The following is a 12,342-nucleotide window of genomic DNA, read 5'->3' on the forward strand; positions in this document are numbered from 1 at the left end:
ATAACACCAACCTCCCTGTTGTAACCTTCAAAATAATATTAACAATAATATTAATATAAAGAGTTCAACCTTAATAACAAAACGCTAACTTTACAGTTTAAGTGTGTGATAATTTGTAGGCTCGAAAATTAACTACGCTTTCTAGTGCATGACTATTTTTAATGGCTATTTAAGTATGATTTTACATAATGAAAATCAAAGCTTGGGATAATTAAAATTAGCTTTCCAGAAAGTGAAATGTGAGGCCTTATGAAGATTAAAGATGGAAGATACCATCAGATGTGACTGTCAAAATTACGAGCTCTGAAAATTGCACATAAAGGGATTGAAACAGCGCGGTTAGAGGACGTTAGGCGCCGCCTCTTAACCTTTTACCAAACCAGCAGTTTACAACATTTATGTAATAATTACGTTAACAGTTTTCAGCTTACAGCTAAATAAAATTACTTGAAAACGCCGTGATGGATGTGTGTCCTCAAACTCTAAACACTGGGAGCGGAGAGGCACGCCTTCCTAACGGTTTCCTAACGCTTGACTTGCCCAATACGTATCTTATTTTGAAGGATTGACAGGATGTTTTGTTCAGTCTTGTGTCGCGAACTCGACGTGAAGCAAAAGCGAAGCGAAAAGTAACGTTATTACCTCCCAACTGTTATCGTGCGACTGGACTGTCCAAGTGGTGGGGAAGACATAATTGTTTACCGACTTAAGATAAACAAAATATACTGAAGAAGGGCAATGGCGCTCACCGATGCTGATGTACAGAAACAGGTAAAGTAGACAACGTTACACTCTTAACTGTGAAGTTTGACAGTGACATTAGGTAATGTTGGTTGAACCTTAACGCTAGCTAACAGGCTAAAACCTGGACCACCACTGCGTGTAAGATATAATTGAACTGCTAGCTGTTCATGAATCATTATTCTACTTACCGTTAACGATAACTTTCGAGGTTGCTGCTAAACTCACTGACGTTAAATTTCACTGTATTTTGCTCTTGACAGAATTGTGTTATGTTAGCACACGTGGAAAGCTGAAACAAACTATTAGTATGAGTACAAGTTAATCTATCCGGAGTAAACAAGCTGAAGCACTCTAAAGCTAAAGTCTGAAGTTAGAAACTGCTTGTTGAGAATCTTGAATTGGTTTGTACTAATATTTACAAAACTGACACAACGTCAGCCATCAAGGTTGAATTTTGTGAGAAGTCTGATTTTGAACAGACTGACGTTATTTTTGTTCTCTTATGGTAGATCAAGCACATGATGGCCTTCATTGAGCAAGAGGCCAAAGAGAAGGTTGAAGAGATCGATGCTAAGGTAAATGCAGTGTGTCGTGTGGCAGTCATGCTTGAGATGTTTGCTGCAGGGACCAGTGACGGGCCTTATCAAACCCATCTGTTCACAGGCTGAGGAAGAGTTCAACATCGAGAAAGGTCGCCTGGTGCAGACCCAGCGGGTGAAAATCATGGAATACTATGAGAAGAAAGAGAAGCAGATTGAACAACACAAGAAAATGTGAGTTGTTAGTCGTATATTGCCAGTTTAGGAATGCCAGAACGGCTGTTTCTGTCGGTGTGCTGCAGCTGATCTACTTACTGACTTTTCCTTCTGCTTTCTCAGCCAGATGTCCAACCTGATGAACCAAGCAAGGCTGAAGGTGTTGAAGGCTCGTGACGACATGATCGTGGTGAGAGATCAACGCTCGGCTCTTACACACTCGCATGAGTTCATCCCACACAACTGACACAGAAGTTTCTCACGTTTACATTCAGTATATTGATAATTGTATACAAGGTGTCTTATTTTCATCTATTATGCTACTAGAATGTGTTCAAGAGTTAGGTTTGTGTGCATATTTAATACATGGGTGCTTATGTTTTATCTTGTTGTCCCATCACCACAGACAAGCCTTCACACAGTACTACCTTTACACTGTTTTTTTTTTTTTACACTGTTTTTTAAAAGGGTGTTTGATTCCACAGTATCTGAATAAGAGTGTTTGTGAGCATGCATTTAAAAGTAATATGAAGGAATCAGTAAATTCCCAGTTGAAACCTGCGTTCTTGTCTCAGGATTTGTTGAATGAGGCTCGTCAAAGACTTGCACAGATTTCCAAGGACCCTGCTCAGTACTCCAGCCTATTGGAGGGCCTGGTGCTTCAGGTAAAACCTCCAGCTGCTCTTCATTGGACAATACAGCAAAATCGACATTTGATTGGTTTGTTGGTTCTCTGTTTTTTGAGTTTGTCCTTTCGCTTTTCAGGGGTTCTATCAACTGCTGGAACCTAAAGTTACCGTTCGCTGCCGACAGCAGGATGTAGAAATGGTCCAGGTGAGGTTGAGCTGACTGTAGTGTTGTATGTTGTGATTGTTGTAGCAGGTTTTTAAAGACGGGATCGTTTGTAGTGTTGTGTGTTCTAAGTGTTTTATTGTTTGACAGGCTGCAGTCAATAAGAACATCCCGATCTACAAAGAGGCAGTAAAGAGCAACATAGTCGTCAAAATCGACCCGGAACGCTTTCTTCCATCAGACATGTAAGATGTTTTTTCACTTTAACATCAACTCACAATGTCAGAATACTTGATTATTTTTTTGTGACTGAGCAAAGTGAAGACATACATCCCTGAGTTTGGTTCTCTTGTATTTGCAGCAAGTGTCTGCTCTTTGTTTTTCAGTTGCGGGGGAGTTGAACTGTATAATGATAATGGGAAGATCAAGGTTTCCAACACTCTGGAGAGCAGGATAGAACTTTTGGCACAACAGGTGAAGTAACTGATAATAGTTCTAAAACAACCGTCATGGCACACTAAATGCAGTTTGTGCTGTTTGCCTGTAGAGGGCAGCACAGGCCACTGGGTTCTTCAATGACCTTAATTATCCAAAGGCAGAAGAGTTGAGAGTGACAAAGGATTTAGATAATTTAAGACTGTCATCCTACATGCAAGTTTACCATACTTTAACTGGGTGTTACCTCACTGAGTAATCTAAGAATGGGCAAACACAGATTGTTTTTTTTACCAGGATTTTTGATTCACGTAAAGCAGGAAAATGCATTGTTTACTATTTACAGTCTTTACCGTCGAACTTTTGTAAGTAAACTTAAGTCATTGATGCTTTATGTTCAGAGTACCTTCTCTTGTTGCAGATAAACTCTGAGAGTTCAGAGGAATATGTTGACTGATGCAGACAAGAGCATGGTCACTACAAAAGCATCCTGTCATTATTTCATTAACTGTACGATGTGTCCACAAAACAAAGACAAACATCTTTGTCAAAATGTATTAACATCAGAAACTTTACCAAATGTGTTCACCTTCTGCAAGCAAGAAGCTTTCACCTTCAGTTATAGCACATCTTAGCAGCTTCATCCATTGAGATGCTATGGAGATGCAGGTCAGAAGAGAAGTGACCTGCAGGATCTGAACCATTTGGTTCTTCACAAAGGTCCAGCACAAACCTTCAAACACAGAGAAGGTTTGTGAAGGTAGAAATAAGATATCTAAATATAAACATGTAAACAGGACAGTATGGTTTGCTTCCATCAGCACAGCTCGTACAGAGCGGCACGTTTCAATTGGCAAGCATGTTTTTGTTTGTTTGTTTATTTGTCTTTAGGAAATGAGAGATGTTGTATTACTAGTTAACCTTCCTTTATATCCACACAAATCTTCCAAGTTTTCCCTCTAGTTTGTCGTTTTTATCATAGCCATAGTTATTTTTCCGTGTGTGTACTTATTTGTTTCCTGACTTTACACCTGACAGATGATGCCTAAGATCAGAGTGAACTTGTTTGGTGCCAACCCCAACCGCAGGTTCACGGATTAACACTGGATTCGAAGACAGAAGTGCGAATATTTGTGGAATGTGACCACAACCCATCAGCAAGGTTCAAAGACAACCCTGATTTACTTAACAGGATGCTACAGATGTGTTCAAACATCATTTTATTTTGGTGCTTTTTCTTTATTTTTGTACTTATGTTTAAGTGCCATCTTATTTTATTCTCCAGGGGATGCCTAAAGGACGGCTTTAAATGGCATTGTCATAACAAATATATGTTCCCTCAGTTTTTTTGGGAACCTGTTACCACACTACTTGATTAAAGTAATCAAAGCTACACCAAAGATACACATTCACACACTTAGTCTGCAGTTTTTGTAGACTACAGTCTGTGATGAGGTCGATTGCCTGATAACGCTTGCCAAACTTGTGTTTCAAAAGTTTGATTGTCTCAGTGCATACAGACAGCAGAAGCCGTTATGGCCATCGTTCTGAAGTACTGAACATACAACAGCCAAAGAAATAAATGTGTGTGACACGGAGAAATCAGCATGTATGAGATATCTTTATTTACAGCATGTAAACAAACAGTTTACTCTGTCTATGTTCACTCTACAATGAGGAAAACGTAGGAGCCTAAGGTACTCTAGCCACATCAGAATGTGTCTTGCATTAAAAATGTAAAAAAGCTTTTAGTGCCACCCAGTGGACTTTAAGTAATGGCAAACAGTTGGCAAGACAAGGTGCCATACTCCCACCATGGGTCTAATAGATGTGTCCTGGCTAAGTTGGACTCAAGTACCAAATCAATGTTTCAACACCACCAATTCCACTGAATTCACTTAAGACTTGATGCTTTAGAAACTATCAGCATTGATAAGGCTTTAATTGCGTTTAGTTATTGTGCGCATATCAGTTGAAGCAACATTTTTACTTGTAACTATGCAGTAAAAACAGCCATAGGCTTCTCACCCTTCCAAGCTGTCCAAGTCAAGGCTACGAGACAGTGGCCCAGCAGTCTACCCTGTGGCCTTTAGGCAGGAAGTGAGCTCTGTGTTAGGGTATATTGTACGTTAATGCAGGGATTAAAGCATTACCATCAGATTAGCAAATGACCTTAGAGACACTGGTAGGCAGCACCTCCCAATCCAATGAAGGAATCCAAGATTACAACTCACATCTCACAGATGGAGTGCAAGGAATGCATAACAGGGTAGGCAGAAGGAGATCATGCTCCTTTTCCGGAGAAACACATCAAACACTAAAATCTAAATGATTGGCATTTGAAGTCAAGCCAAATATCCAGCTCAGACTCTGACATCAAATGTTCTGCAATATTAGCTTTTGATACAGATTGAAAGGGAAAGTTGTCACTTACATAGGATGATGCACAGTTCTTCGTTGGTAGGCGTTTTAGTTAGCAGCCTCATACAACATGCAGCAGCTCTCTCTGAACAACCGGACAGAATAATCTCTCCCATCTGAAAGGACATTCCCACACAACTCGGGACACATGCCCTCAGATTAGTCACACACATTCACAGGACCCTGTTTAACCTACAGAACCCTGCTGACAGCATGTAAAAACCTATAGAAACGTGATTAGTGTCAACCCCATTGGTCCATGTATTAGTAAATAGAGCCTCTTCATTTCTCAGACCATCCCTCCTCCTTTGGTTAGTGGCCGTATTTCCCGCTCTGTATTCACTGTTCACTCAATTGTCATTCACTGCAGATTGAAGCAGCAAATTGTCTGTACAGAGACAACACAACCATTGCCACCAATGCCAAGCACTGCTATTCCAACAGACCAAGCACCGTCTCCCCTACACCAAGAAAGTAGACACCCTGTGCAATGCCAAAAAGAGGAGCGATAACCAGAGCACGACACGTTGCGCCCTTCAGGAATGCTGCTGGGCCCTCCCGCCTCATGATGCGCCTGCAGAAGGACACAGACAGGAAGAGCATGTTAGGAGGGTGTTTGACATATGAACATTAACACAGCAAATGTTTTAATGTAGACTGAAAACTTACCGTGTGCAGTCAATAATTCCTCTGTATGTGTCCTCCCCCTCGCCTTTTTGCAAGGTCTGCAGACGAGTCTTTATGACTGTACAGACACAGAATGACATCATTACATCTACTCAGAGGTGACAGTTAAAGCGAACAGTGGCCAGAGGTGAAAATCACAGCGTGATGGTGGTAACATAGAGAGGCATAATGTCACTTGCACACAATCAATGTTACTGAAATCACTCCCTATTTACTGTCTGCATTCCATGCAGTGTGTACATTCACTGTAGTGCCCTCATGACAGGTGTGCTACTTTCTGCTAATAATCCCACAATGCAATGCATGATGATGATAAATATGCATCAAAAATCTCGGTTTATATTTATATGGAGTGTCTGTTGTGTAGGGAGGAGTGAATGAGTTCACAAGTCAGTGGTGTCAGACACAGCCAGCATCTTTCTAAAATTTGCTAACATCAGCAACCGTAAATAAATGTAATGCCGAAATGACAAAACCTTTGAGTGTATTGAAGTGAGCAGTGATGTATTTTATTGCTTCTGCACTTTTCAGTCATGTGAGGATGATCGTGTTATTGTATCTTTCAAATTACATAGTTTAAAGTTAGGTTTGTGAGCAGGGAGGTCCCCATTTGCACCTCACCTCCTGTCCTACCATCTGTCTTACTTTGTCTGTGTCTGTCCTCCACTCACCATCCAGCGGCGTCACAGCCACAGCCGCCACTGAGCCTGCAGTGCAGCCTGCTAAAAACGAGTGCCAGAATGGCGCCCGGGTCTGCACGTTACCCACTCTCTCCTGGCCCAGCGCATTTAGGTTGGCAAAAAGTGGGAAGTAGATCATTGAGAAGGGGACATCCCTGAAAAATAGGATAAAAGAAAAAAAGAAAAAAGTCAGATGAGATGTGGTGGAAATGAAATAATCTGAAGGGCTGTGTTACAGGTCAGAAATAGGCTGGACTGAAAGCACAGATGGACAGGGTGAAGTGACAGGAGTGAGGCAGGGAGACAGAAAGAGACTGCATTCGACCCCATTCAACTGCAGTAGAGCAGCCAGACATAGCTGCAGGAATCTATTGATCAGTCTTGACTGGCAGCGGTATTGGGAAATACAACAAACACAGCATGAGTTATGCAATGTAAAATCAGCTCATTAAAGCAGCTGACCTGATGTGTTGAAAGGTTGACAGTAAACCTTTCACAGTATGTCACTGTGGTGCCTGTGACTGCAGTGCTTTTTATTTGTAAATTAGTGAGTAAGTACATTAAAAACCAAAAAGGAAAACAAATTTCATAGATTGTGAGTAAGTGGGTGCGCGTGTGTGTGTGTGAGTGTGTGTGTTTATGTCTTTGTGTGTATAACCTCATTAAAGTGGCTCCTGCCCCCCTGTAGAGGCCCGCCAGTCCACGAGTCTTCAACAGCTCCACGGTGATGCTGGTGGCTGAGGGCCGAGGTGGAGGATTTGATTGAGCTTGTTGCGGGCACGCCAATGATGGAGCTGGACCGGGAGCAGCAGCAGCCTGAACAGGCCTCTGGGCAGCTGAAAGTCAAACACAGACTGTCCCAGGTTAGAAAAGTCCAAGTCTGTGACGAAACTTTTACCCAATCAATCTTAGTATAAGTGTAAAAGTGTAACATCCTGGATAGGATTTTCCAAGATTGAATTTCACACTTTTCCACTGACATGGATTTTGACACTCTGCATGTTGGTATTTGTACACAGAAAAAAAACCTCTTTAGGGACAAAGCATTAAATCCAGCAACCAACTCACCGAGCCTTCCTGCATCCTGCAGCTGGATCTTAAGCATCTCCATGGGAGTGGTGACCACCACCTGACAGGTGCCAGCCCCACACCCTGCCAGTACCTCACCCCACAGGGGCAAATGCCTGGAAACACAGTGCAGTGTCAGGAACAGATACACAGCATCAACAAGAGTGAGCTTCTGTGATAACAGACCATAAATCCATTGGTTGATTTATAGGAGCAAATACATAAACTGGAGGTTTTCAGGATTCAGAAAGGAGTTTGTTAACTCACAGTGACTGTTCAGCACAAGTGATCACAAACAATTCTTAACTTGTTTTAACTAATTAATGTAGTTTTAGCTTACTGTAAACATCTTATATTGTTTAACATTATTATCACTGAAGGACAAAAATCAGTGTACCCATCCTTCGAGAGCTTCTGTCTGAAGACGTCATTGGCCGCCAACTTGATGGCTTTTTCTGGTGTGACAAGAGTGAGGTTCACTGCGGCACCTGGAAAACACCAACAGGCTGAAGGCAGTGACAACCAACAGTTTCCACTGAGGTACACAAATAGAAGCAACCTACACACCAGCTTATGGCTCACCACCGTGGGCTAATAGGAGTAAACACTCGTTTCTCTGATGAAAAGATTGAGGGCTTGAGGTGGCTGGATTAATGGCACAGTAAACCACACTTAAAGTGTTGTTTGTCACAGGGATTAGAAATGCAAAGAATACCTCTGTAGCATCCAAAATAGCCCTCAGAGCGAACCGTCTTTGCCAGGCAGTCCAGCCTTTAAAGACAACAATGACAACAATTGACATTTTGTCTGTTTTTTAAAAAAACAGAAAGCACCATGACAGTTTCTATCGTTCACCATTAATTCCACTGACAGACAGAAATCAATAGTATTATGTTTCATTTATAAGCTTCATCACCAGCCAGGCCTTAGGGTTAGGGTTACCCTCCATCCTGTCACAACAGCAACTGGACAGAGATCAGTGGTGTCAGAGTGTCAAACTGTGTGAGCTGGTCTCCAAATTCCCTTTTTCTTCTTTGCAAAGCACAGAAAAATCGACCCGTATAATTCTTGGAGGGAATTAGTCATCCAGGCTATTTTTTCCATCTCTGACTCATAGCGGAAAACCAGTCTAAAATGTTTGAACACGGGATGACCACGCCCAATCAGACAGCAGTATTAATGCCCACCAGATGTGCGCAGTTACAGAGTCAGGAGGTCTTTTAAGGGCGCTGTCTCTTCCTCTGCTCCTCTTGGTTTTGCTTCTGATTAAAACGTCACCACAAACTGAGGTGATGCAGCGTGAAATAGTTGCAGCGCATTCATTCGAACGTTTGTCAGTTTTTAAAAATATCAGTGAAAACAGTCCACAATTCAAAGTGACCACGACAGTCTGTCCAAACACACACAGACGCACACACACCACATACAGCCCTTCCTCTAGTGTGATCCTCATGAGGTTTTTTGCAAATTGACCAACACACTAAATGAGGAAAGAGTGTGTTTAGTTATGCTGCTCCACCCTCTAAAATTCAGGGGGAAAGTATGCTAGTTGGCATCACTGAAATAATTTTGAGTCGTGTGTAGCTCAAATGAGAGAGTGCTGTTAGCCAGAAAGCACTTCACGCTTCATGCACCATTCATCATCATCAGCACATATTTTGAGAAGGTTTTATGGTTTAGAGACTTTGACATTGCTTTTGCACATATTCACATGCAGACAAAAGATTTGTCTGCAGCCCTTTCCTAACCTTAAAGATAAAGATGCATTTAGAGGCATTTTCCCAATTACTATTACGAAAAACTAAACTCATTCAGGGATCCTAAAACAGACAAACAAAAAAGCTGCGGTAGTGAAAGCCCTTATCTTTGTATGTGGCAGATCAGTGACAGTTGCGGGTGAACTGGGGCCAGGGGAGCCCTACTCACATTCCTTTGTAGACTTGGATGCCCTGTTGGTTCTGTAGGCGGGTCTTGGCCAGGTCAATAGGAAATACACATGTCACACCAACCAGGCCTGCCACGCCCCCATTAATAAGCTTAGCAGGGAGGCTGCAAAGGGATCAACGTAGACACACACGCATGCACAGTCCCATGTAAACGCAGTCATCAACACAAGCCGTGAGAATAACACATCCATTCATAGACAAAGACACGAATACAGCAGGCGCGCACGCACGCACACACGCACGCATGCATGCACACACACACACACACACACACACACACACACACACACACACACACACACAGACTAACGTTAACATTGCTGCTGCGTTCACTTCATGAATATATTTTCACTCGTCTTCATCAAACAAAGCAAACCAGTTACAGATACTTACCTAACTTTCTTCTCGGCCATCCTGCCTGCGTTTGGGCTCCAGGCCCACCACTCTTCTCCTCCTCCTCCTCCACCTACTCCTCCTCCTCCTCGTCTTCCTTTTCCTCTTCCTCCTCCCTGTCACACTTTGGCAAGCAGCCCCAAGTTGTCACCGGAGCTCAACTCCCACCTGCCCACCCACGCCACAGATTCAGCTAACAGCTTCTGTTAATGTGGCAGCACAGGACCGCCTTATTCTTCGTCTCCTCCCTGGTACGGCAGGGGAAGAGGCCCTTTTTTCTGTTGTATCCAGAACCACTGGTGTCGGATCTGTGTCTTCTGGCCAGCCTTTCTGCTTCGCTCACACCAAAACCCGAATCACACTCTTCCACTGCCTGGAAACACAAAACACACGCACTTAATATGGACTGAATAATTCTAAAGAGCACAAGTGAGACCAGTGTTTCTCTGTTCTATATAACGCATGGGTATTGTCTTTCTTAAAGCTCTGTTGAATAGACATTTGTGATGGTTTTATTAGACTTGTAGGAGCATTGTGATGGAGGATTGACACACCTCACATTATCTATCAGTGTCTATAAAATCCAGACTAAATCATCCGTAAATGTGAATGGCGGCATATCCCAGGGCTACCACACTGACACAGAACATCTTGAGTCTCTCTAATCTGCCAGCTAAAAGGGATAAGAGTATTTGATCTAGCAAGGAGGGCAGAACTGAAAATGAGGGGCTTACCAGTATTCTTTTACCGCATTTGGAATCCAGCATTTACAAAGGACTGAAAAAGAGGTTTGATTGGAAGTTGGAGAATTTGTTTGACAAGATTTTTTTCTTTCTTTCTTCTTCTTCTTCTTTTTTGTTTGGACAAACAATATAGTCTCTCTTAAGAAGTGTGCATCATAGATAATATAACTGCCGTTGAAAGCTTGTCTGGGATTGACAGCTTTTGCTTTCCTACACTATGTTCTCTGTTTCTTTCATTCTTTCTCTGCCCTTTCCCTTCCTGACTTCCCCTTCCCTCAGCTCCCTAATTAATCTCTTTCTTAATCTCTCCACCTCCATTCTGCCTCTATTTTTACCACAGTAAACCTTCACTCTATCCTCACCTGTCTCAGTTTTTGCTGGGCTCATCTTCTCAGTTTTGATTCATATTTTGTACCATTTCCCATCACCTTACGTTTTATTATCCTTGAATATTTTTTCCGATCTGTCCCCCTCATACTCTTTCCTTTGCTGGATCCTAGTAGCATTCTACACATGCCTTTCACTGAGCCTCTTTCTGTGAAACTTGCTTTCAGCCCAGCTCCATTCACACACAGTAGTGACCCTGCCAAAACACAGACAAGGGTGCCTCACCCCAAGCCAACCTCCAGCTCCCAGACCTGTATTTCCCCTAAAACCTGCACTAGATTCCCCCCGATACACACACGCTCACACACAATTCACACAGCACAAGCCCCACCAGACAGCTTTCGAAAAACTTCATTTACTTCCATCACATGAGATATAGCAGAGGGTAATGGGGGTCTTACCTCTGTTGGTGCATCCCACAGACAGGATCAAGCTGTCCACTTTCCTTAGCACTTCAACAATGTGTGCAGCAATGGTAGTCAAGCGAGAGCGATCTGAGAGAGCCAGCCGCCACTCAGGGGCCGTTGCACAAACACCAGCATTGTCCTGCTGCATAAGTCCCTCCCTCTCGTGGTGACTCCCCTGTGTGACACAGCCCCAGCAACACAGCTCTGCACTAACACAACTCGACATAAACTCATGCCTGAAGACCTGCTGCCTCAACACACGCAACAGACACAACTCGGACAAACAGCCGCAGTTATAACTCAGTGTGTCCTCTTTCGAAGAATAAATATACAACATGAAGAGCAACATAAAAGGCTACCCATCAATAATGAGCTCTCCATTCAACAGTCCTTCTATTACATAATACCTCTAGACACATTGAATTCCACAAATGCTCACAGACTGACAATTACTACCAAGGTAACAGTGATATACCAATATGATGTCACTGTTTGGGACATTTTATTACTGGGAAATGTGTAAAAGGAGGTCATGAAAGGACAAGAAGGTTATTTAAGGGCATCAACAAAAAGAGCATATGACTACCACAGCAACCACTCACTGCCCCTAAACTATTTTCTCATGAGTATTGATTGATGTATTGATTTCCCTTAATGGAAAAAACAATTACTATCAGTGATCATTTCACTCATTGGGAGGGAGAATCTTACATTAAAGATCACCTATAAACCTATCTATCTATCTATCTATCTATCTATCTATCTATCTATCTATCTATAAAAATACATGAATGTATGAAACCTAAGCCATGGTATGTTTTGTCTTTTACACAACATACAGACACACAGATATAAGTTCTCTGCTCTCATTGTACAACATATTG

The 12,342-nt window shown here is 42.4% G+C and overlaps 2 protein-coding genes across 2 annotated transcripts; one reads left to right on the forward strand and one right to left on the reverse strand.

Annotated features, from left to right (window-relative positions):
- Positions 1-606: 606 nt before the first annotated feature.
- Positions 607-4,336, forward strand: atp6v1e1a (ATPase H+ transporting V1 subunit E1a). The gene is made up of 9 exons (XM_076733260.1): positions 607-771; positions 1,254-1,319; positions 1,408-1,517; positions 1,623-1,689; positions 2,075-2,164; positions 2,265-2,333; positions 2,442-2,536; positions 2,678-2,765; positions 3,765-4,336. The coding sequence occupies exons 1-9, from the start codon at positions 739-741 to the stop codon at positions 3,825-3,827; spliced, it is 681 nt and encodes a 226-aa protein (XP_076589375.1). The 5' UTR covers positions 607-738; the 3' UTR covers positions 3,828-4,336.
- slc25a18 (solute carrier family 25 member 18) lies at positions 4,329-11,589 on the reverse strand. The gene is made up of 10 exons (XM_076733259.1): positions 11,453-11,589; positions 9,922-10,294; positions 9,509-9,631; positions 8,298-8,353; positions 7,980-8,070; positions 7,583-7,698; positions 7,173-7,350; positions 6,506-6,669; positions 5,817-5,892; positions 4,329-5,721 (listed from the first exon to the last, which is right to left on the reverse strand). Exons 2-10 carry the CDS (start codon positions 9,939-9,941, stop codon positions 5,580-5,582), a joined length of 966 nt encoding a protein of 321 aa, XP_076589374.1. The 5' UTR covers positions 9,942-10,294; positions 11,453-11,589; the 3' UTR covers positions 4,329-5,579.
- Between the last annotated feature and the right edge of the window lie 753 nt (positions 11,590-12,342).

This window comes from Chaetodon auriga, chromosome 6 (genome assembly GCF_051107435.1).
Source record: "Chaetodon auriga isolate fChaAug3 chromosome 6, fChaAug3.hap1, whole genome shotgun sequence".
NCBI lineage: Eukaryota > Metazoa > Chordata > Actinopteri > Chaetodontiformes > Chaetodontidae > Chaetodon > Chaetodon auriga.

Coding starts and splice junctions, on each gene's coding strand:
- atp6v1e1a (XM_076733260.1), top strand. CDS start 739: ATGGCGCTCACCGATGCTGATGTACAGAAACAG. Junction 2,334..2,441: donor AGGATGTAGAAATGGTCCAG/GTGAGGTTGAGC, acceptor ATTGTTTGACAG/GCTGCAGTCAATAAGAACAT. Junction 2,766..3,764: donor TAGAACTTTTGGCACAACAG/GTGAAGTAACTG, acceptor TACACCTGACAG/ATGATGCCTAAGATCAGAGT.
- slc25a18 (XM_076733259.1), bottom strand. CDS start 9,941: ATGGCCGAGAAGAAAGTTAG. Junction 7,699..7,979: donor CAGAAGCTCTCGAAGGATGG/GTACACTGATTT, acceptor CTGTGTTTCCAG/GCATTTGCCCCTGTGGGGTG. Junction 5,722..5,816: donor GGAATTATTGACTGCACACG/GTAAGTTTTCAG, acceptor GTCCTTCTGCAG/GCGCATCATGAGGCGGGAGG.